The 22,547-nt window shown below is 36.1% G+C and overlaps 1 protein-coding gene across 1 annotated transcript in view; it reads left to right on the top strand.

Moving 5' to 3' along the window:
* LOC128990569 (uncharacterized) overlaps positions 1-22,547 on the top strand; it is an 89,955-nt gene that overhangs the window by 23,933 nt on the left and 43,475 nt on the right. Inside the window, exon 2 of the mRNA XM_054413000.1 lies at positions 1,575-2,643. Coding sequence (XP_054268975.1) covers positions 1,591-2,643 — 1,053 coding nt within the window. The 5' untranslated portion in view covers positions 1,575-1,590. The remainder of the gene's footprint in view (positions 1-1,574; positions 2,644-22,547) is intronic.

Here is a 22,547-nt window from a genome sequence, read left to right as displayed (position 1 = left end):
CTTTGTTTCATTTACCTACTTATTTTCGCTTTAAACTAGCCTGGTGTTTTGGTGTTGTAGTTACTATAATATCATAAACCACCGTCAATATGTAGTTTGACTAATGAATGAAACAGTGGTACAAAGATGGTGACAATATACATTATAAAAAACTACTGAAAATAGCTTTGAGAAAGCCATCCATAATCAGCCCATTTTCGCCATTTATTTGACGCAACGATGAACTTTCTTCTGAGAGTTCACGTATTGTAGTTCGTCCTATGATTTCATAACATCAATAACTCGCTAAGCAAATGTGCTTCTCACCTCAGATAAGCAGCTTTCAACCTGTCAGACAGTCAGACGGTACAAAGATTCTCCCACAGACGTCTGCATCGTTGCGCATTCAAAGGTCGATATAAAGGTAATGTCACGGCACGACAATACCGTCGTCCTTGACTTTCTCTACTCATCTCATCTCGGCTTTCTCGGGCATCTATGAAAGTATAGATTGAGATTTCGCTGTACAGCGCAGCTACCTGGCTACTACTTGCGCCTGCCTCGCAATACTGCTACTTTCCCGCGCGCGGGCTTCGTGCTCCGCTCGCAGCACACTTTCCTTTCATATCCTGCATGTTAACATGTATCTTCGCTCTTCTATCCTGTTGCTAAGTGTATGCTTCCCTTCATTTATTGTTATTGTGATTTCTCTTAATCTGCTCGTTACCCTGATGTCACTTTAAAAAGCTGATGTGAATTAAGTCGTCTAAAATCTCTCAAAAATATCATTTCTGGGCTGTGAATACTTTTAGCATTTTATCCAATCAAAATTCAACTTTATTTCCTCAGAAAACTAGGTAAAGAAATTAAGTATTTCGTCTATTCATTTTTATCACTCTAATACATTTATCAAATATAGGATTAAATATCGCCTTCATTATTCACCATGAGAATGAAGAGATTGGAGGGACCTAAAGACCTTGAATTTTCCCGCCCACATAGACCTTGGCCCTGTGTGTGGAATGGAATGTACCAGCAAGCGAAGTAAGGACTGAGCGAATAAAGTACAAGAAAGAATTAACAATTACTACCTAGGAGGATTCTAGATTACTACTGGTTGCAGCACCAGAACGCCAAAGTATACACACAGTTGCTATGCTGCCCTGACCCTACAGTAAAACGTACCAAACTGGCAAATAAATGTTAGGATTAAAAAAGGGATATGATTTGGATATCACCTGTGGATGCTATTTTTAGAGTACAAGGTAAAGAGGGGTTGAATGTTATCTATCTATAACAATATTTTGTTTGCAAAATGGTCAATGAAAGTAAAATAATTATTGGAATAGAAAATAGTCATTCAAACTCAACAAAAATCCTTGCTCCTACTCCTTGTCCTTGTACTGATTATGACATTGTGGAATTGAATCCTGTCGTGTAAGTGAAAACGGTATCTGTGTTTATGAGTAAATTTTCTTACATAACAGTAGATAAACGGTTAGACGGTAGATAAACATAACTATAACCTATAGTTATAAGAAAAACAATAAAGATATTGCTAAACTGTATATAAACATTTTATTTTTCTGTTGCAGACAATGATCGGTGACGATGTGGGTTGAAGGGAGCGGCTGGATAGCGACGGGGGTGGGGGCGCCAGTAGTCGCCGTGTTCCTGTTATGGGGCGCCCTCGTCCTGCACTGCGACCGACGTCGGTGGCGTCCGCTAGACCCGCTGTTGGTGGCCCTCCTGCTACAGAGTGTGTTACACCAGGGTGGCGCCTGCCTCAGCACCCTCGTGTTGCTGTTCCGCCCCCAGGAAGAGCTGTGGTGCTCCGTGCTCGTTTGGTGGCTCGCTGCTGTTCGCGCTCTTCAAGCCTCTACTTTGACAACTCTCGCCACTGCCAGGTTGTTCCGAGTGCGCTACTCCCACCTAATCTATCACCTCGTGTGCCTCACCATGATCGCCGGGTGTATCGGCGTGGCCGCGGTGCTCGCCCGAGCTTCTCCCTGCGAGGATTCCCCCGACCGACGGTACGTCGTGTTCTCCGTCGCGCTTCACATCGCTCTCGCGTTCGCCTCCGTTGTAGGACTTATCTGTTGTTGTTGTAAGCCAAGTATTCCTCCGGAGACGTTTGTCAACAACTCCAGACATCGCAGAAGACTGCTGAACTCTTCCTCGGACCTCTCCTCGGCAATGTCGGATATCTCTGTTATATCCACGATGCGGTCGCGGAGTGGCAAGGGGGTGTCGCACAGCGTGAGTGACTGTAGTGCGAGAAGGATGAGACATTCGTTGGTAGAGGAGCTCCTCAGAGTTTCCCCGGTATCCTCGGGACAGAACCCTCCCATCACCTTCCTAAACGGTGCCCCGGACCCGACACGCCTCCTGCAGCGGAGCCCCTGCTGTGAGAGCCCTCCGGAGCTGCAGATCCCTTGCGCCGCTATCCTAGAGGAGACTAAGCTGATGTGTGACCTGGATGCTAGCAGTTATGGTGTATCCACCCTCCGTCAGGAACCTTGCTACATTTCAACCTCAACCTCCGCCTCCTCCACCAACTCCAGGTCTCCCTGCCTCGCTGCTGAGCGAATAGAGGACGTCAGTCTGTCTACCATCGTCGCGGTGCTGCTCCTCAGCTACTCAATAAACCACATACCCGTTCTGGTGAGTAGTTGTCTATGTTTATATTGTAAACTTTTGCAGTAGAGTTTTAGCTCATTTAAAGATATGAGCTTCCTACAATGTTCGAAATGTTCTTTAGCATCTCATGCGTTTTACCATTGAACACAAAGTAACCTGAAGTTCCAGAAGCCAATAGTATTTAATTTTCACGTTAAGACGTAGATTCTTTTCACTATTCGGTATATTGATGATAAGAGTATCCAATCACACAGTATCAATCACGGTTACCTCCCCTCGAATTTATGTGTCATACTATCTGGTTCTTAAACACCACAAAAATGTTCATATATATTTTAAATGCAAAACGTTAGTGACATCAGTAGGTACACTACAAGTTGAAGATTCATAAACAGACTACAACTATCGGACGAGTCAGTAGAGCGGAGAGACACGCAACATTGCAGCCTGGTTCACAGCACTCTCTCTCGCGACCTTGTTTCCCAACTTGTCATACGAATATTCCAAGGATCAATGTGAACTGGTGATTTAGTTTTGTTTGGATTCGTGATTATTATCAACATGTTAGATTTTATGTTTAACATTTTGCTGAACGTAATGATACGTAGTAGTTTGCTCCTGAAGTGGCTGAATAGTAGTACACTAACGTTACTCCAAGTTCGTGATATTGAGTTGGTGATTTAACCTAGCCATGTCATTAAAAAGTAGATCTCTAAAACCAATTCCTATCTCTTCTTCCTTGGATTCTGAATCTGAACAAATAAGCTTCGTCATACTCTAGGCGAAAAGAGTTACCAATTAAAGGATATAACAGTAATTCGCTCTTGAGGTACTTTATTTATTATCTTGCTCAAGGAGAAAGTCTTCTTAAAGCCTCCAAAAATCACAATTTCCTTCGAACGGCCCATCATCTTAGACCGAATTTCCCAGGTCTTCCTCTCGGAAACGTTATCAAAATCAAAACTTTTCTCTGGTACATCACACTTCATCGGAGGTAGGATGAACCTTCAACAGAAGAAAATAGCACTGCTCAACCGCCTGAGGTGGGAAGATGTCTTGGTGGTTGGAATAAAAGACCGTAGGCGAGCAGATTTGAAAGATGTCAATTATTGTCTTTTGATGGCTTTCCCATTAGGATTGGCCGTTATTAGCGAAATTATCTTCCTCTCAAAACTATTCAGTGGCTTACAAATGACTTAGCACATTTGCAAATTTCCTCTAAAATCGTTTTGTTTACCAAGCTGTCGTGCGTGTGAACATCGAGTCGGACACTTACACGATTATTATTGCGTAAGTGTAATGCTAAATCGTGAGAGTCCAAGTTGTGGAGAGTGGTTCATGGCAGGCATTAAAGACATTAAAGGTGAATCCCGATCGTACATTTCACGACCTCCGTTCCTCTATTCCTTCGTCCCGCTCCGTTCCAGCGTTCCCTTCTCTGTTTCGCCACACTCTGAGCTGGATCGAGTGACACTCACCGTAAACAGAGACCAACCATTGTTGCCAACGTAACAAGGCCAAATTCACAATACTCAATCTTTTATAACCTCGATTCCGTTCATTACAGTCTTTAGGTGTGAAAAGAATAGCTGGATCGTCCTTAGTACGAGGTGCGATCAAGGAGGCGGTGATGGGTTTGTTGTGATGTAGGTCTTTGACTGTTGAAGTTACAATAAAATGTAGATTGTAAGCGAAGGAGACGCACATTTAGAGCGGCTATGTTGAGTAATATCATTGACTTTATACCATAACATGTTACTATATACAGTTTATGGTATATAGTCAATGGTAATATGTAGGCTAACTACTGCACGTTGACAAAACAGACTTGCACATGTACACCGCCAGAGTTTCAGTAGTTATAGTATTGTTATAGTATTGTTATAGTTATCGTATTGTTTCGCAGTCAGTCACCATATTATAGTTAAAAAGATCGTCAACGAATACAATGAAATTAATTTTCGATACAAATTACTAAATAGGCATAATTTTTTTTTAAACGATTGTTTAAGATTGTTCTGGACGAATTTGCTGGGAATGGTATTCTTTATCAATACCCTGCTCTTGTCTCAATCGACTAGTGTAAACCATTCTAATTTACGCTATAAAATTTAAAATTCTTCTTCGATTTTGAAATTATTAAATTATTACAACTATGTTACCTAAATGACATTAGATTAAAAACCATTATTATTCAAACCCTGTCAAAAGCCATATCCTATAACACTGTCAAAATCCATATCCCACAACACTGTCAAAAGCCATATCCTAAAATACTGTTTAAAGTCATATCCTACAACACTGTTAAAAGCCATATCCCACAACACTGTCAAAAGCCATATCCCACAACACAGTCAAAAGCCATATCCCACAACACTGTCAAAAGCCATATCCCACAACACAGTCAAAAGCCATATCCCACAACACTGTCAAAAGCCATCCATATCCTACAACACTGTCAAAAGTCATATCCTACAACACAGTCAAAAGCCATATCCCACAACACTGTTAAAAGCCATATCCTACAACACTATCAAAAGCCATATCCTCCAACACTGTCAAAAGCCATATCCTACAACACAGTCAAAAGCCATATCCCACAACACTGTCAAAAGCCATATCCCACAACACAGTCAAAAGCCATATCCCACAACACTGTCAAAAGCCATCCATATCCTACAACACTGTCAAAAGTCATATCCCACAACACTGTCAAAAGCCATATCCCACAACACAGTCAAAAGCCATATCCCACAACACTGTCAAAAGCCATATCCTACAACACTGTCAAAAGCTATATCCTACAAAACTCTCAAAACCGTTGGACAAGTATAGAGAATTTGAGACAAATTTAAAAATTTTGATATAGTGATCAATTGTGCATTCCTTCTATAGTGTTCCTTCAAAAATTTGACAAACAAATTAACACAACAAAAATTTGACAATGGGCAATTTGACAATTTGACAAACAAATGATTTGATGTTTTACAAATAGTGATTTTTTTAAATCTGCTATAAACCAAAGAGACGATTTGGTGACAATTGGTTTCAATCAGTAAACAAAATTAAATATTATTGAATGATCCATTCAAATATCCAACAAAAAACTAGATGTGGACATTGCCGAATTGGGAGAGTCAAGTTACCAAATATAGAAGTCAATCTCACAGGCATCCGAAGCTGAGGCTGACCTTCACAATAACAACCGCTAATGCACACTTTTTTGCTTCAAGACGGAGCTTTGATATTTCAACGAGCGAGTGTTCGTTGCAGAAAATCTCACACAAAGCATTCGCACTTGCTCAGTTGAATTTAAGCGAATTTGCAATTAGAAATGACTACTATAGTTCGGCCGCTTAGAAAACGACCTGCGCGCTAATGCTAAACCAATGCTGGAGGAGGTCGCTTTCTAAGCGGCCGAACTATATACATAAAACTAATCTGCCATAGAATGTATAGAGAATGCTTGACGGTCCGAAAATTGTTATTCCGAAGAGTTCAAATAATTTATTTCAATTAATTCTGTGACTTGAATATATTGACTAATACATGAGCTCTGGTCTGCATTAAACAACTCTATGTTTTTAACAGAATAGTAGGCTTACTTTGCCGGAATACGTTGTAAAAAGCATGTTGAAAAGGCCTGCAAACATCAATAGGACAGTAGAATACCACCTATTATAAAGGGCAACTCTTTTAGTACCTATAATTTTTCCATATAACAAATTATTAATTTTAATTTTTACTATTTCACTGTGAAGGAAATTATAATACTTTTTTAGGAAAAACTACAATAGTTGCAAGAAGAAGAGATTTTCGCCCTTCCCCATAGGTAGATTAGTGATGAATGATCTTACAAGTGCAAAGTATACCGAGTCTATGGTGATAAACCATGAGATCTCTCTTGACAAGATCATTTGCGGTCCGTGCAATGCACAGTCTAGAATTTGTGGTATTAAAACTAGGCATGTCAACAACTGAGATGTTTTTGCACTTAAAGTAATTTTAGCTGACTGTAGTAAGTAACCACAATACTTACAATTAAGTCTACTTGTTAGTAATCCTAGTATGACAAGCCAAACTAAGTACTGCAGTTAAGTGTGCTTCTTGCTTCTCCTACAGTTCAACGACATAATGATTCCTTCCTTTGTACCCATTCCCTCAGTGCCACTACACTGTAATTATGTTTAGTTTTACCCGGTATGCTAACTAATCGCTCAAGGTTAGACGACACAATGTAATAACAATCTTACTTGACTTTGCTGATGTCCGGGATGTATATTTTTCATGCGTTGGTGTTTCCCTTGTTTGTGAAGAAGTAAAGTATACCTTGAAACTTTTACGTTTGAACTAATTATTGATGTAAAACACTTTTATAAGTTAGTATAAAATTTGAGTTGTTATGGAAATTGTTTTGACACATGATCAAAAACTAAAAAATACATTGTAAACACGTCTCCTAGTAACTATTGGCTACAACCCACGATTACTAGACAACCTTTCTGCAACACATGCACCATTCGCCATGCAGCGAGCAGCGACTCACCGAATCGCGAGTAGTGTGGATTTGTGTGGCATTTGGCAATCAGCAAATGCTCGTGCTCGTTTTTCCCGTTTATTGTCGATATTTTTGCACACATCAAGGTGAACGAATATTTTTGCTATTCCCCAAACGAACAGTTGCTCGTAAAACAACACATGTGTTCCCGTCTACTCGTTAGTCGGGAATTGCAAGAAGCAATTAAATAATAAAAAATATTGTGTGCTTTGCGAATGGCGCATATTGTCTGGAGCCATGCGCATGTCTTCAGTAAATCCAGCGGATTGCATTTATTATATTCCCACAGCGAAGAACACAGAGCTTAAAACATTGTGCGTCTAAAGTAAGCACCTTGTTTTGCAGTATTGAAATTAATTTGTATCTTAAATATATATGTGTCTTACTCGCCATTACGTTCAACTCCCCAACTCCAGTTTCAACATTCCCGCCACAATCTCCCGCGGAATCTGCAGGAACTCCTGGGATCAGCGTTCTCCTCCCGCTCGATTGTTGCTCGATTTCGCAACTCACCCAATTATTGAGATGTTGATTGAGGCTGAAATACAATCCATTCACTTTCTATCCGCAGTCTGCTCGAATTCCGCCTTCTATCTCTCTTCGGTTGTGTGTGAAATCAGGTTCTCATGTGCATTCTCAGAATAGCTTACGAATGATTATTATTTAAAGTACAAGTCGTAGACCTACTTCAAATTTTAAAACTTAAGTAGGTAAACTTGATATACGAAACGTTTCTAAGTTTTACCTAAAAGCTATGATAAAACACAATTTTAAGAAGGGTATGTTTTACAATCGAGCGGTTTTAGATTTTGTTCTCACCTTGAGCCGTGGAGCGTATTATGGCCAGTTTTTTCAATTGAGACCCATGGGCCAATGAACCAATGAAGAACCAATGAAATTATCAAATGGGTTTATGTAGATATACGTTCCTACAATAGAACCAATCCATATAAACGTGTACCACGGCCACTCTAGTATAGTTTCTAAGATAAAGACGATTTTATTTTTAGTAGTTTCTGTGCTCAAAGGTTCGACAGTTGTTTAAATCTTTCCCCAATTTATTGTAATGTACAATGACCCCCAGGTTGTACTATGGCGGATAACCGTGTACTACCAAGTGGCATGACACAATCAAAGCTCTGCCTCAACCCATGCCATAATACAACGCAAACATCATGAATACAAACATCCATTCTTTCACTCGCCTCACCCACCACACACACATGGATGTAACTGTTGCCCATTGGTGGTAATTGTCATCAACATCAGCTGTTATGCCTTGTTTATGATTACTGACAATAGTCGTGATATAATAGTCCAGGCGCCAAACGGGTTGAGTATGCACTGAAAGTCTGACAAAATTTGACTTTTGATTATTGTTGGGGACATCTAGTAGATGAAAAAAATCGATGATGTCGCATTTCTAGGGTGGTCACAACTCGGGGGGAGGGGGGGAAGTTGCGCGGGTCATCGGTTTACGTTTCCGCGTCTAACTCACAAACGGTTAATGATAGAAAGGTGAATTAAGCGTCTATCTACGCCTAAATATATTGTCTTTTAAAAATGTTATTACAACCTTTCTTCTATCTCTTATACTTTAGGCGTTAATCAACATTTATTGCAAAAAATAAAATTTAAAAATACTTTAAAATGAAATATCGGAAATATTGCGCTTGTTTAGGGCATGTTACAAACTATTTATGATTAGAAAAACTAACAAGTAGTACAACAATACCAAGTTCAAAGAAATCCGTGCAAAAACAACAGAGCTACGTTGATTTCAGTAAGAGTAAACGTGGAAAATTCGTAGTTTAGTACCGAGGCGCGCATGGACGGTACGTAGCCCACAGTCAATATAGGTTTGATGTTGTAAGTAACTATGGGAAAGCTGAATTTTTCTATGCTGTTAGACCATGTTGAGATTATAATTTTCCCGAAAGTCAACACTCCTCCCCCCTTGTGCTTTCCTCTAACCCCCCTTTTTAGGTAAATTTACAGCCTCTAAGCAATTAAGCTATAACTTTAAAATTTAAATTTAAAACTACTTTAAAATCAAATATCTTAAATATTGTACGCGTTTAAGATATGTTACAGAAGATTTATGGTTAGAAAAACTAACAAATAGTACAAAAACACCAAGTTTAAGGAAATATGTGCAAAAACAACAGAGCTACGTTTCATTACGTAAGAGTAAACGTGGAAAATTCGTAGTAGTACCGAGGCGCGCATGGACGGTACGTAGCCAACAGTCAATATAGGTTTTATGTTGTAAGTAACTATGGGAAGGCTGAATTTTTCTATGCTGTTAGACCATGTTCAGATGAGCATTTTCCCAAAAGTCCCCACTCCTACTCCTTTGTGCTCTCCTCTACCCCCCCCCCCCCCTTTTAGATAAATTTGCAGTCTCTTAGAAATTAAGCTATAACTTTAAAACGGGTAAGGATAATAACGCAATCTTTTATTAATCATTTAGCGTTACGATATTCTACAAAAAGTGTATTTACCATGGTATCCTAAATATTCATAGTTAAAAAATATCATAAACATAAAAAAATATTTTTTACAGATTAATTTATGAAACTTTTTTTGTAGATTTTTTATACGAGGTCGCACAACAAAATGTTTGATACAAAATTTGGGGTGCATAGTTTACATTTTAAAACGATACATAGTTATTAACAGTTTGTTTACATATAGTGGTTATAGATAGTACAGTATATTGATTTTACAGGACTCTGGCTTTTTTGTGCGACGCAACAATGAAAAAAATTACGTATATTATGGTTTTTGTATTTGAATTTGCCGCTTTATATAGATTATATTAACGTTATGTAGCTCATTCATTACATATACAGACTGTAGTGGATACATATGAATGAATATCGTGCATTTGCTGCTGTACGCCAGAGCCTCATTTTATTATACAGGGTGTCTCACCTAAAGTGAACCAATAGATAACTTTTTTATTATGAGATATAGAGTTAACTTCTAATGGGACACTACCCTTTATTTTAAAATGTTTTCTTAGTGGTTTCGAATTTTAAAAATATGTTCGCCATTTTCCAATTTGGCTGACAACTTTGTTAGTCCTATGGAATACCCTGTATTTTATGATTGTTTTGGAATGTAAACGCACAATTTTTAAACCTTTTTATTTTTGACATTTTTCTCTAAAGCTACTTGTTTAGGAGTTACATCGAAAAAGAAATGGTTTGTGAGTACATCCTGCATCCTGTAGCTCATAAACGAGTAAGTTTAAGAGCGAAAATACAAAGAATAAACAAGTTTTCAAATCACTTCTACATTAAAAAAAAACCATAAAATAAATTGTTCCAATATCAAAGTAAGCTAGCATTTTTGAAAATGGTGGCCATTTTTAAAACAACAAAATCAGTATTTTTAAGGTTTTTTTTACGAGGACTTATATGTGACTTATTTATTCTTTGCACTTTCTCTCTCAACTTACTCGTTTATGAGCTATAGGATGCCGAATGTACACTACAAGCCTTTCTTTTAGATATAACACGCTGTAACTCCTAAATGGGGTAGGTTTAGAGAAAAAATGTCACGAATAAAAAAATAGCTTTTAAATTCTAAAAGAATACTAAAATACAGCGTATTCCATAAGAAATAACAAAGTTGTTGGCCATATTGGAAAATGGTGTATATATATTTTTTATTCATAACCATCCCTAAAAACATTTTTACAAATAAAAGGGGTCGTCTAATAAAAAAGTTAACTGTATATGGAAAATAAAATTTATGTATGTTCACTATGTAATCTCAACCGGGATGAAACGTGTACCCTTTTATAGCAGAATGTCCAATTTAAAAAAAGATACGTCAATTTTGGTCTAACAAGTTATATTTAAATGAATATGAGTTTTTTTGAATTTTTAAATGGCAAAGATTGGCGGGCACTTGGAAATTATCTTTAAGAGGCGTGGAGTAAAGGGTGGGAATTGATAATGGAGTATAATTATTAAATTTAAGAATTGAGATTTACAATACAAAAATTAGAAAAAATTTAGAAAAATTAGAATACAAAAATTGGAAAAATCTATGTAATTTAAAAATTGATAAAATATTGTTTGTTTAGTATCTATCAAAGTAAATTATAAGAGTAACAAGTTTGTTTTATGAATTATTAACTGTTTGTAGGAAAAATTCAGATTCTCAGTAGGCTACATTTAAATTTTATTATTCGTTCAATTGATATCTGATCTATTAGTATGTAGGGCTATTTGTGTATGTTCTGTAGTGGAAATCAGTTTATTTTATGAATAATTGTATGTGATTCATGGAATTTTTTTAAACAGTTTTAAAATATTTTAAAATTAGTGTGTCTAACACAAAACAGACGGTCTTTGACCATTGTTCTTTGCATTTAAATAAAAAACACTGTATTGATATTTTATTACAATGAACACATTTTCTTCTTCTTCTTCTTCTTCTTCTTCAGAAATCTATAATAATTCTTTTTAAATATTTATTCATCTTATAATTCTTTTTGTAGATTATCGTAACGCAAAATGAATTATAAAATATTGCATTATTATCCTTACTCGTTTTAAAGTTATAGCTTAATTGCTTAGAGGCTGTAAATTTACCTAAAAAGGGGGGTTAGAGGAAAGCACAAGGGGGGAGGAGTGTTGACTTTCGGGAAAATTATAATCTCAACATGGTCTAACAGCATAGAAAAATTCAGCTTTCCCATAGTTACTCACAACATCAAACCTATATTGACTGTGGGCTACGTACCGTCCATGCGCGCCTCGGTACTACACTACGAATTTTCCACGTTTACTCTTACTGAAATCAACGTAGCTCTGTTGTTTTTGCACGGATTTCTTTGAACTTGGTATTTTTGTACTACTTGTTAGTTTTTCTAACCATAAATAGTTTGTAACATGCCCTAAACAAGCGCAATATTTCCGATATTTCATTTTAAAGTATTTTAAAATTTTATTTTTTGCAATAAATGTTGATTAACGCCTAAAGTATAAGAGATAGAAGAAAGGTTGTAATAACATTTTTAAAAGACAATATATTTAGGCGTAGATAGACGCTTAATTCACCTTTCTATCATTAACCGTTTGTGAGTTAGACGCGGAAACGTAAACCGATGACCCGCGCAACTTCCCCCCCTCCCCCCCCGAGTTGTGACCACCCTAGAAATGCGACATCATCGATTTTTTTCATCTACTAGATGTCCCCAACAATAATCAAAAGTCAAATTTTGTCAGACTTTCAGTGCATACTCAACCCGTTTGGCGCCTGGACTATAACTAGTTTTTGTAAACTAACATCGTTTCCCGTGGTTTTCATTGGTATGGACATAGACTAAAGAGCTAGTAGGCCTTTCCAAAAATAAATAACTTTTCACCACACTATGATGTTATTAGCTGTTTTACATACGTTAAGTGGCGGCTGAAAGTTACGTTTTGCTGGCCATGCAAGCTAGTTGTCATCGTCATTTGGGGACCGAGCAAATTTTTAAATCCCTAGGGCCGCAAAATCAGCTGCCTCTTATTTTTTTTAACGTGAATGCATATCAAATACACAACCAGTATCCATAGCATTGCAATAGAATATTTTTTTTATTGTCACCGCTGCCTAGCAACTATTTATTATTATTTTTGCTGATTCCTCTAATTATTTCTTCGCATAATTTTAAAGTTGAAGTTGTGTTGACTATCAGTGTGCATTATTACTATTACCCTTGCCAGGATACTGGAATATATCTCTTCTACATAGACCAGATGAAGAGAACTCATTCATTCAAACATAACGAAGTTGTGGGAGCTTACATTGTGCGCTACTATATAAATTACATTTACCTCCTTAGTTTTGATACTGCGTTAATTGATGTGACTAAAAATATGTTATGAATTGCAAATAATATGCAGCACTTTCAGTTTGGCTTGGTTTAATGTTTGTATATTCGACTTAAATAAGTAATTAACAGCGTATACTCTGGTGGCTCAATATTTAACACTTTAATTTACTTTCTTTAATACTTTCTTATTAAATGGTGGCCATACAAAGTAGGTATTTTAAGCCAAGTATGAATGGAGATGAATGTAGAATGAGTGGCGCGATCTTGTTTTTACTTAAAAACTTGTTATAGCGCCAATAAGTGAATTGGATGAGTACTTCCATGAATCAATAGTCAAAGAGTTTGTTTATTGACAATAATTTATGGTATCATAGTAAAGTAAATAAATTTGCAAATTACTTTTTTACCAGTTTGATTTGTTTGGTATGAGATGCATTAAAGTTAAATTAAAAGAAAAGAGGTTTAAAAGCTAATGTAGAAACATTTAGCATGAAGGAAAATGTGAATCAATTCAATTATATAAATTATCTAACATTGGGACGCCACTATGTGCGTATTTTAACTCAAATATGAGTGAAGAGAACAGTATTTCATAAAAGGATTAGTGTACGATGAGTGGCGCGATCTTGTTAGTGACTAAGGCAGACATATTCCGTAGAGACGTTAGGCTTATTCTTCTTGTTGCCATAGAAACTATTAATAATTTTAAAATAATTCTCATCCTATATTTAATAGGCAAGCATGTCCATTGAACACTTTTTTCTCAGCTCGTGTGCATCGCAGGGAAAATCTACGTATATTATTAGGAAGGCATTTGCCTGTACAAGTGCAATGTAGCTGCTGCAATGATGTGCTAAGTAGCCCTTTTTAAATTAAAATAGGCTAAAAAATAAGCACAAACAAAATTTTAAATTTTATAAAACTAACATGGGCCTTAGGGGTTGCCATGCAGGTGACGAAATATGTACAGAAAATCAAAACAATTTTATTACAGCGTGTGGTGAAAAAAGAAGTTTGAACAATACATATTTTTGGTCGAGCAGGTTCATTTTGAAACCGGAATAAAATAGAAACCTTTCCAGGTAAATATAGGACGATTTTTCCCAAGTGTCAAGCCGGCTCCAGACATGCTTTAATTTGCAAAGCACGAAATATTTGTTGTTCGGCGATCTATTTGTCTTGCTATTCGCCGATAAACGAGTAGACGTCTACGTCTAAACATACAGGGTGAATAAAAAGTCAAGACCCCCCATCTAATATTTTTCCAAGTAAATATACAGAGACATCCTTTTGGTAGTCGTGCAATCTTAGCAGGAAGTTTCATTTTATGATTTTGAAATTTTTGAGTGTCCCCCCAAAAGGGGGGTTTCAGGGGGCAACTCAAATATTTTAAATGTAAACCCCCTGCAAGTGACACTTCATTTTGAAGGGTTTACAAAACCTTAAGGAATGGTGAAAACTAGAGGTCGCTATCTCTTCTCTATCCAAAATGGTAGCCCATCAAATGTTGTGGAAAATCAATGGTAAAATTGGGTCGTAATGGTAATATTGGCTACCATTTTGGATAGAGAAGAGATAGCGACCTCTAGTTTTCACCATCCTTTAAGTTTTTGTAAACCCTTCAAAATGAGGTGTCACTTGCAGGGGGTTTACATTTAAAATATTTGAGTTGCCCCCCAAATCCCCCCTTTTGGGGCGACACTCAAAAATTTCAAAATCATAAAATGAAACTTCCTGCTAAGATTGCACGACCACCAAAAGGATGTCTCTGTATATTTACTTGGACAAATATTAGATGGGGGGGTCTTGACTTTTTATTCACCCTGTATGTATTGTTTTCCGAGCAACTGTTCGTTTCGAGAATAGCAAAAATATTCGTTCACTTTGATGTGTGCAAATATTTACACGGGTTGACAACAAATACAGGACAAACCGTGGTGATTTGTCTTTTTGTATAGTTTTAAAAGAAAATACACACCATCGCCACTATTACACGAGAGCTGCACATGAGCTGCACATGGGTATTTTTGCGTCTTTTTGCTGCGCTTGTCAATCCTGAATGACTGTATCCAATAATCGGATAATTGCTTTCACTAGACTGTTGCATATAATTAGCATGAAACCTAATCTGTAATCTGCTACGCCTATGACATATTGACGTATATGGAGCAGCATATTATCTAGAACTCCCGTTCTAAGTATTTAGCAGTTCACTTCTTATCTTAAACCCTTCTTTGTTCTGCTTAATGGAAACTTAGTGTAATCTATGTATTTAAATTTTAAAGACTCTTATGTGATGAATGTGAAACAATGCCTGGACAACAGATTTGTAGTCGTACCCAAATTGTTGAGTTCGCGATTGTTAAACATTCATTGCTACTGTAGGTGCTATATGATACTCTTAATGTCCCTCTCAACTATAATAGGATGATAGAAAAGTTTGTTTCGTTTTAATTATCTGACAACTCCGAAACGTAAATCTACAAGCTGAGGAGATATAATAAGTTTACGTAACTTGGCCATTCTTTTCAAGATATCTACAGTTAACACCAAACCCCAGTGTTATGCCTTTGACATTTCCTACTTTCTCCCAGTTTCACTACCAAAACGCGGGACCGGACCAACAATGGTTGACGGGGGAACGGAATGTGTGGCGGCGTTGGCGGAACACTGGATTGGACCGACGCCAGAGAGTTACTGGTTTTTTAAGATGCCAAATGTGTCATGTATCATGTGATCTAAACACCATATTGTTGAACCCATGTGATTCTACGAGCCAATTTGCCAAAGTGCAACTATGTAATACCGATGACGACACTTCTACGCTCAGTTAATATGCAAAGGGACCCGAGCGCAAAGTGCTCATTTTCATAGCGTTCGATTCCGAGCCAAAACGAATAACGGAGTACTCTTTCACTTTTCAAGGATTATATTATTTGTTTGAGACAAGTAATACAATGCCAGCTGTTCACATTAAATTCACAATTAAAACGTTATAAAGAAAGACGGTCAGCACCACTGAATACCGGTATTTGTAAGTAAACTGTAAACAAATCAAACGCTATGGAGGTGAAATCCTGAAGGAAATTATCTTATTTAATTGCTGTTCGCAGTTGCACTAGATCAAAAGCTTTGTTGACAACTTGTTGATCGATGACAACTCGATCGTGAAAATCGGTTGAGTAGGACCAGGACAGCTGAAAAAGGATGTTAAATAGAAAATCCTTGTTGTATTAAACAACATAACCTTGTGGGTACCCTATTTCCACAGTTAAGAGAATTAATTTAATGGAACAGCAAAATAGCCATAACACATCTTGAGCCAACCCAATCCTACCCTTAAAATAGTCTTCGTGCATCAGCAAAATTACTATCGCCACCTTGTGGAACCCCACCACCTCTTCCACGGTCAGTTCCCACAGGAGCCGCCAGTTCCTGGACCCCTGGACCGTGGAGGATGTCGGATGATCCTGTTGGAGACACGTCAGCCATTACGATGATACCAGTCATCAAAACGGAACCTGAGCTCGTCTTTTGTGGAGCCGCTAGCCGCTAGCCCAGGTCCGAGCGTGAGGTTCGCATTCGTCAAGGAGCCTGACCTTGCTTAATTAATTCACCTAGTGACCTCATAGTAGGCGGAGTTCATTGTGTAAGAATGGTCGACTTGTTTGCGTTCCAATGTTTTGCTCCATTTTTATGAGATGTTCAATAGAATAAACATTTGTAAGTTATTTGTGGTTTTTATTTACTCTAGTGTTATAGCTGTGGTACAGATTGTAAAATGATTAGTTCCTAGAGTAATGAACCAGTTGTATAAAACCTATATCATACTTATACCGACTAATTTCAAATACACAATACTTTCAAACAAACCTAAATTGAATAATATTGTTACAAGGATCTTGTGTACCCATAATAGTGTTCAGAACTATTTGGTGAGAGGATAAAGAACCATCCAACAAATTGAATGTAAAACACACTAACATCACAATTTTGACAAACATGGAGTCAATTGTTAGTTTAGAGTTTATTATAGGAAATCAACCAACTTCCACACTATTGAGGTGGAAGTTAAATGAAGGTTGATTTTAAAATATCAGTTAGTGAAAGTGATGTTGACGAGATAGAAATGAGAGCACAAACTGTTTGTGCTAATCTTTTGCCACCAAAATCAAAACAAAGGTACCATATGCAATTACATACCAGCAATGCATTAAATGGACGAAACAAAATAAGGTTAAATTGATAAATGAAAATGTTCTTCTGGTTTATTTTAAAAACCTGTTAACCACTTTTCACCCAACTCGTTGTGGACCACATATTCGATGCTGAGATCTAACTGTAAATTAACTGTTTCACTATATTATTCAGTTGTCCAAAAATATATGCAATATTTCCCTAATTCTACCTGATACAGTATTTCTGGTAAGAATGCTGCTAGCAGAACCTATTGCCTGAAAAAGTAACGTATTATTTAACAAAGTTTTACAAACACGTAATTACATGAAATCAGCTGATTATACAATAAGTCGTTGCATCACTTTCAGTGACAATGACAATAAACGAAAACATAACCTCTCTAGGAAGTTATGAGTAGTGATTGTTAGTAATAAAAAATCAGATTTTTAGTAATTAAAAATCGGTCGTAGGTAAAGTAGTGTACGCAACTCACGTTAATAGTCTTTACGACACTCGTAGAAGTTTTTAAGGCACTCGCCAAGGCTCGTGCCTTAAATTTTCTACTCGTGTCGTAAAGACTAACATAATGCAATCGTTGCGTAAACTACTATTACCGTTTTCAGATTTTGTTTTACTAGATAACTATTGTACAGTATTGTTCTCATCGAAAGAGTTTCTTCATCAACTCTGCTTCAAGCAACGTTTTACCTCAGGCCTACACCCTTATAATTCGTCAAATTCTTAAAGTAACTTCAAAATTCTAACTGTCACCAAGCTGTTATTTTGTCTACATTATAAGCCCCCTAACGTGCAATGCTGTAAGTAACTTCACGTCCCCTTGCCCTTGTATTTCGTGTTGCCCCCTCCATTTACAGACTGTCACCCTTCAGTTGGCACGTGCTGGCACTGTTTGTTACTTGGTGTTAACTACACATCTATTGATCACACACTTTACCGCCCGCGTGTCGTGGAGAACCTACCACCTTTGTCAGGGAAATTGACTACTACCTTTTATTATGGATAGAATTAGACAATCCATTTCTTAGTGAAATTTGTAACCAGTTTTGGAACAAGAATGGTCTTAATTGAGCCATCGCTTTGCTCTGATTTAAATTACCGAATTTTATATACTACGCTAACTTTTCAACCAAGTTTAACAGACTGGACGGCTTATTGTGAGCTATAGAATATTTTATATCACATCACAACTATAAAGGTTGCTGGAAGTATAAAAGAAAATTAATTAGAATGTAGCTCAGCTTGAATGCCTTATTAATTTCAACTACGTTCTTTTAATGAAAAATCTACGACTGATGGTCTATATATAGATGTACCTTAAATACGAAAAAAACTCTTCTGCATAGCTGACAAGGTTGTGATTATTTACTCATTCTTTTTTTTTACTTTTAGTTTTTACACTGCAGCCTATTGGAATTTATTTTGATGGCTTTGGAAGGCAAACCATTCTTTGAGCACAAGTTTGAGTACCATTAACTTTGAAAACTGCAAACACATCCCATTTATGTGAACAAGATTTAGCATAAACTTTTTACTGCTAGTAGATATACCATTAACGTGAACCAGATGCATAATTTTTCATTTCTCAAAGTGTATCTGATTAATATGCTTGCGTCGCTCAATATTGCAAGCAGACAACTTCATTGTACATCTAGTTTTAAATTCTAATACTTGTATGCAATAACCTTGCCACGGTATTTGACCTGGATCGCAAAGTAATTTGTTTACGGCTATGGTTTAAACTGGCGTAGAAATCGTGTGATTTACATAGTTCACTGGCTGCGCAGTGTGGTTTGAGGGATATTTGAGAAGAATGGTTTTGAATTTTGTAATGTTAAACACTTTCTTTCGTTTCCAGACCCTTTCTTATTTGAGTGTCTGTTCAATATGCTAATTTAGTTAACATTCAAATTCATCGGGGTTTTCATATTATTCAATAATGTTCCATATTATATACCTCTAATTCCATACTCCATTATACAACTATTTTACAATACACAATAGATTTTGTTCAAGTTTGTCCAGTTTTGGAATACCAATCATCCGAAGAACTATAACGTTTCCCATTATACCATTTGAATCTAATATAAACGAGGTGTTAGCCCGTCCTACGTACGGGAATTCAGTAGTCTGTTAAAACCGTGTACAATTCAGATCAGCTAGTTTACACAAAGACAAAGTTTCTTGCAGTTTTAATGTGACAAATCATCTTGTAAACAAATGTTGTGTGACCAAATAAGTTTTTATTCCATCATAGGCCTATACGATATGCATTTTAAATCCGATAAGTTTACAATAAAACAGCAATTCTGCAATTTCTACGATGTGAAAAGCGTTGAAGTGAGATTTGCAGCCGATTCGCACAGACGCACACTGATTATAAGTAGCCTACAGTAGATAGAGTAATAGTCAATTGAGAAGTGTATAGACCTAGTCAACGATACCACCTTCCTTCCATACCTGCCTCTTCCATAATCACCACAATACAACTACTATACACAATTTCCAGTAGGTCTGAATAGAAACGACCCAAAATAAAACGATAATATCCAATAAAATTCACAGTACACATAATTTAACTTTGGTGTCCTGACATTAAAACTAATCGTCACACCCATCCTTTATATCAATTTCACTGCAATAATTGCTAAATAAATAAGTGTAAACAAAGAAAAGTAAAAACAATAACAGTTTGTTTTGAAACAGCTGTTTGGTTCAAATAACATTCATTTGAAAAAAGAACTGGTCACATGTAGCAGGAATATAATAAGTAAACACGCTACGCTAGTAAAGCTAATGACGTAGTTGTCAATGTTTATTATCCATACCGTTATCAGTTCTATCCTTGATAATTACCCACCCTCATTGAATAAATGTACATCGTAATTTCCCATATTAGTTAATTTAAACTACAATATATTCATAGTTGAAATAAAAGTGATATTTTCACGTTTGGGGGCGCTGATATAGGCACCCCAAAACGTAACCACAACTGAACACGATTTCATAAAAGGATGGTTTGTCTAATTGCAGTATCCTAGGTCAATGTTGACGTTGTGTTCAATCTATGGCATCCATCTTTTTATCTTTGTACAAAACCCGGCTGAGGTTGTGGTGGTAATTTAAAATCGTGATTCCTGATTATGCTTGATCTTCTTTTTATGACATCAATATTTCCGGGCCTAATCCAAACAAAGTTAAAGCAGACAAACAAAAAGCTACCATGAAGAATTAAAACATGTAAACATTGTTATTTTTCTAATCTTTCCTTTAAAAGTGGAGCAGTAAAATAATTTGCATTTATCCTTTTTTATTAAGATTCGTGTTCCTTAAGATTATAAAGCCTTGATTTGTACTGTGGTTTAATTAATTTTGGTCTAAACTATTTTAAACTGTGGTCTAATTATCTCTACTAATCTTACTTATTTCCTATAATCAATGACAAAATAAGAGTAAATAAAATAACGTCATAGTTCCATAGTTTATATTTAACCAGCTGTTAGTTAAAACAAATTACATTGCTCTAAAACAAATCAAAGAATACAAAGATTGCTTTAAAAATCATTTTAACATCCTAGTATTTTACTATGTATATTTAATTAATCTGTCATCTTCTTACATTAGAATTGAACGTATCAGTGATTAGCATTACACATAGTATAAATAAGTCAACCCTAAGTATGTCTTTACATTTTTATCCAAATGCTGAATTTTTGACACAAAAGCTGAATGTTTACAGCTGTTATGTTAAGCAAATTATTTTATGCCAAAAGCTAGTTTAGAATCTTAGCTCCGGCTGCTAGACTTTTTAAAAATTAAAACTTAATTTATAAAAAACTGGGACCCTAAACTAAAATTATGGCTTCGACATTCCCTAGTTTTCAAAATTATCTTTATTTCAACACAAAAATCGTGAAAATCCGTCGAGTGGTTGATTCAGATTCGTGAAATAAAAAAACTCACTTTCGTTTTAATATTATAGATAGATAGAAGATTAAATGGAGGCATAGGCATTTTAAAATTTGTTATACTATCAACCCAGATACAAAAAATTTACAACTTATATACGGCTCATAGGAGGATCAGAGTACTTTTTCAAAATACCTCTTAGGCCTTAGATTATAATTTATGATATTTAATTTCGCTATATAATACCTTTGACTATCCAATAGTCAATGATAATACTGAATTCTTTATACATAAAAGTGAAACTGTTCATATTAAAATCAAATTAGTTTGTATAAAATTCTTTAAAATACTTGGTATAGGAGATATTTAGTACTTTTTCATGCACAACAGATCTTTGACAATGTTATAAATACCATACAAAAATCCCAAATTTCTCAAACTAATCATAATTTGTTAAATCAAACCAAGATATAAAGTACCAATCATTTATCGAATTATATCGTTAGTAATTTCATGGACTTTGGAGGAAACCGTCTATACAGCAAGGTCCAATAAAAATTAAGTAATAACATACACGCAATGTCCATGGTACTGTCCGCTGCCCGTGACGCCGAAAACGCTACCTAGCGCGACCATGTGGAGGCGTGTGCATTCTAATCATTCGCCTATTATAGCCTTTATCGTGCTAACTACATTTTTAATTGGCTATAAAGTGATGACATAGCGAAAGTACGCCCTAATTACGCCTCAGGGTTGAGCAAATCTCGACCGTATTGTGTGGGGAATGCGGTATCGTTAGTACGAAAGTCGTTTGCACCTAGCGTGAAACTGGTACTCGCTGTCAAACGTGTTTTATGAATTCATTTGCAAGGCGAGTTTTGGTATGAGTCTCGATTTCATTTATAGCATATGCAAGTCGAGTTTACTTTCTCCATATAAATCTACAACTTATTTAATAACTGTGTTTAGGGTAATTTGTTTTCTTGATTTGAGTAGTTAAATTAAATATAGCTTCTCATATTGCTATTAATGGACACAATGAGTTTATATCTCGTACAGATGACCATTACCGTATAAAGTTGATGTTTAAGTCTAGTTAATGATTTTTAATGCAATCCTTATTTCTTGGATAATATATTAGTATTCGTAGCAAATCTAAAAAATGAAGCAAAATCTTTGACATAGGTAGGAAATATGCGTGATTTTGACAGGTTCCATGTTAATAAGAAATATGCCCTTAAAAAGACAGAAAAATACTCCATTTCACTTTATATACTGGATAAATCACAATTTTCTTTACGCTTTTCCAAACAAAATGTTTCTCAAAACCACCATTATGAACACCCATTAATTGATTCTGGAATACAGCTGGACTCGCAGCTAATGTATACTATACTATGTGTGTACTATACTATGCTAATGTAT

The sequence above is a fragment of the Macrosteles quadrilineatus genome, unplaced genomic scaffold (assembly GCF_028750875.1).
Source record: "Macrosteles quadrilineatus isolate MER2022 unplaced genomic scaffold, UCM_ALF_1.0 Scaffold_3__2_contigs__length_128488019, whole genome shotgun sequence".
NCBI lineage: Eukaryota > Metazoa > Arthropoda > Insecta > Hemiptera > Cicadellidae > Macrosteles > Macrosteles quadrilineatus.
Note: the sequence above shows the minus strand (reverse complement) of the source record. Positions and strands in the feature narration are given on the sequence as shown.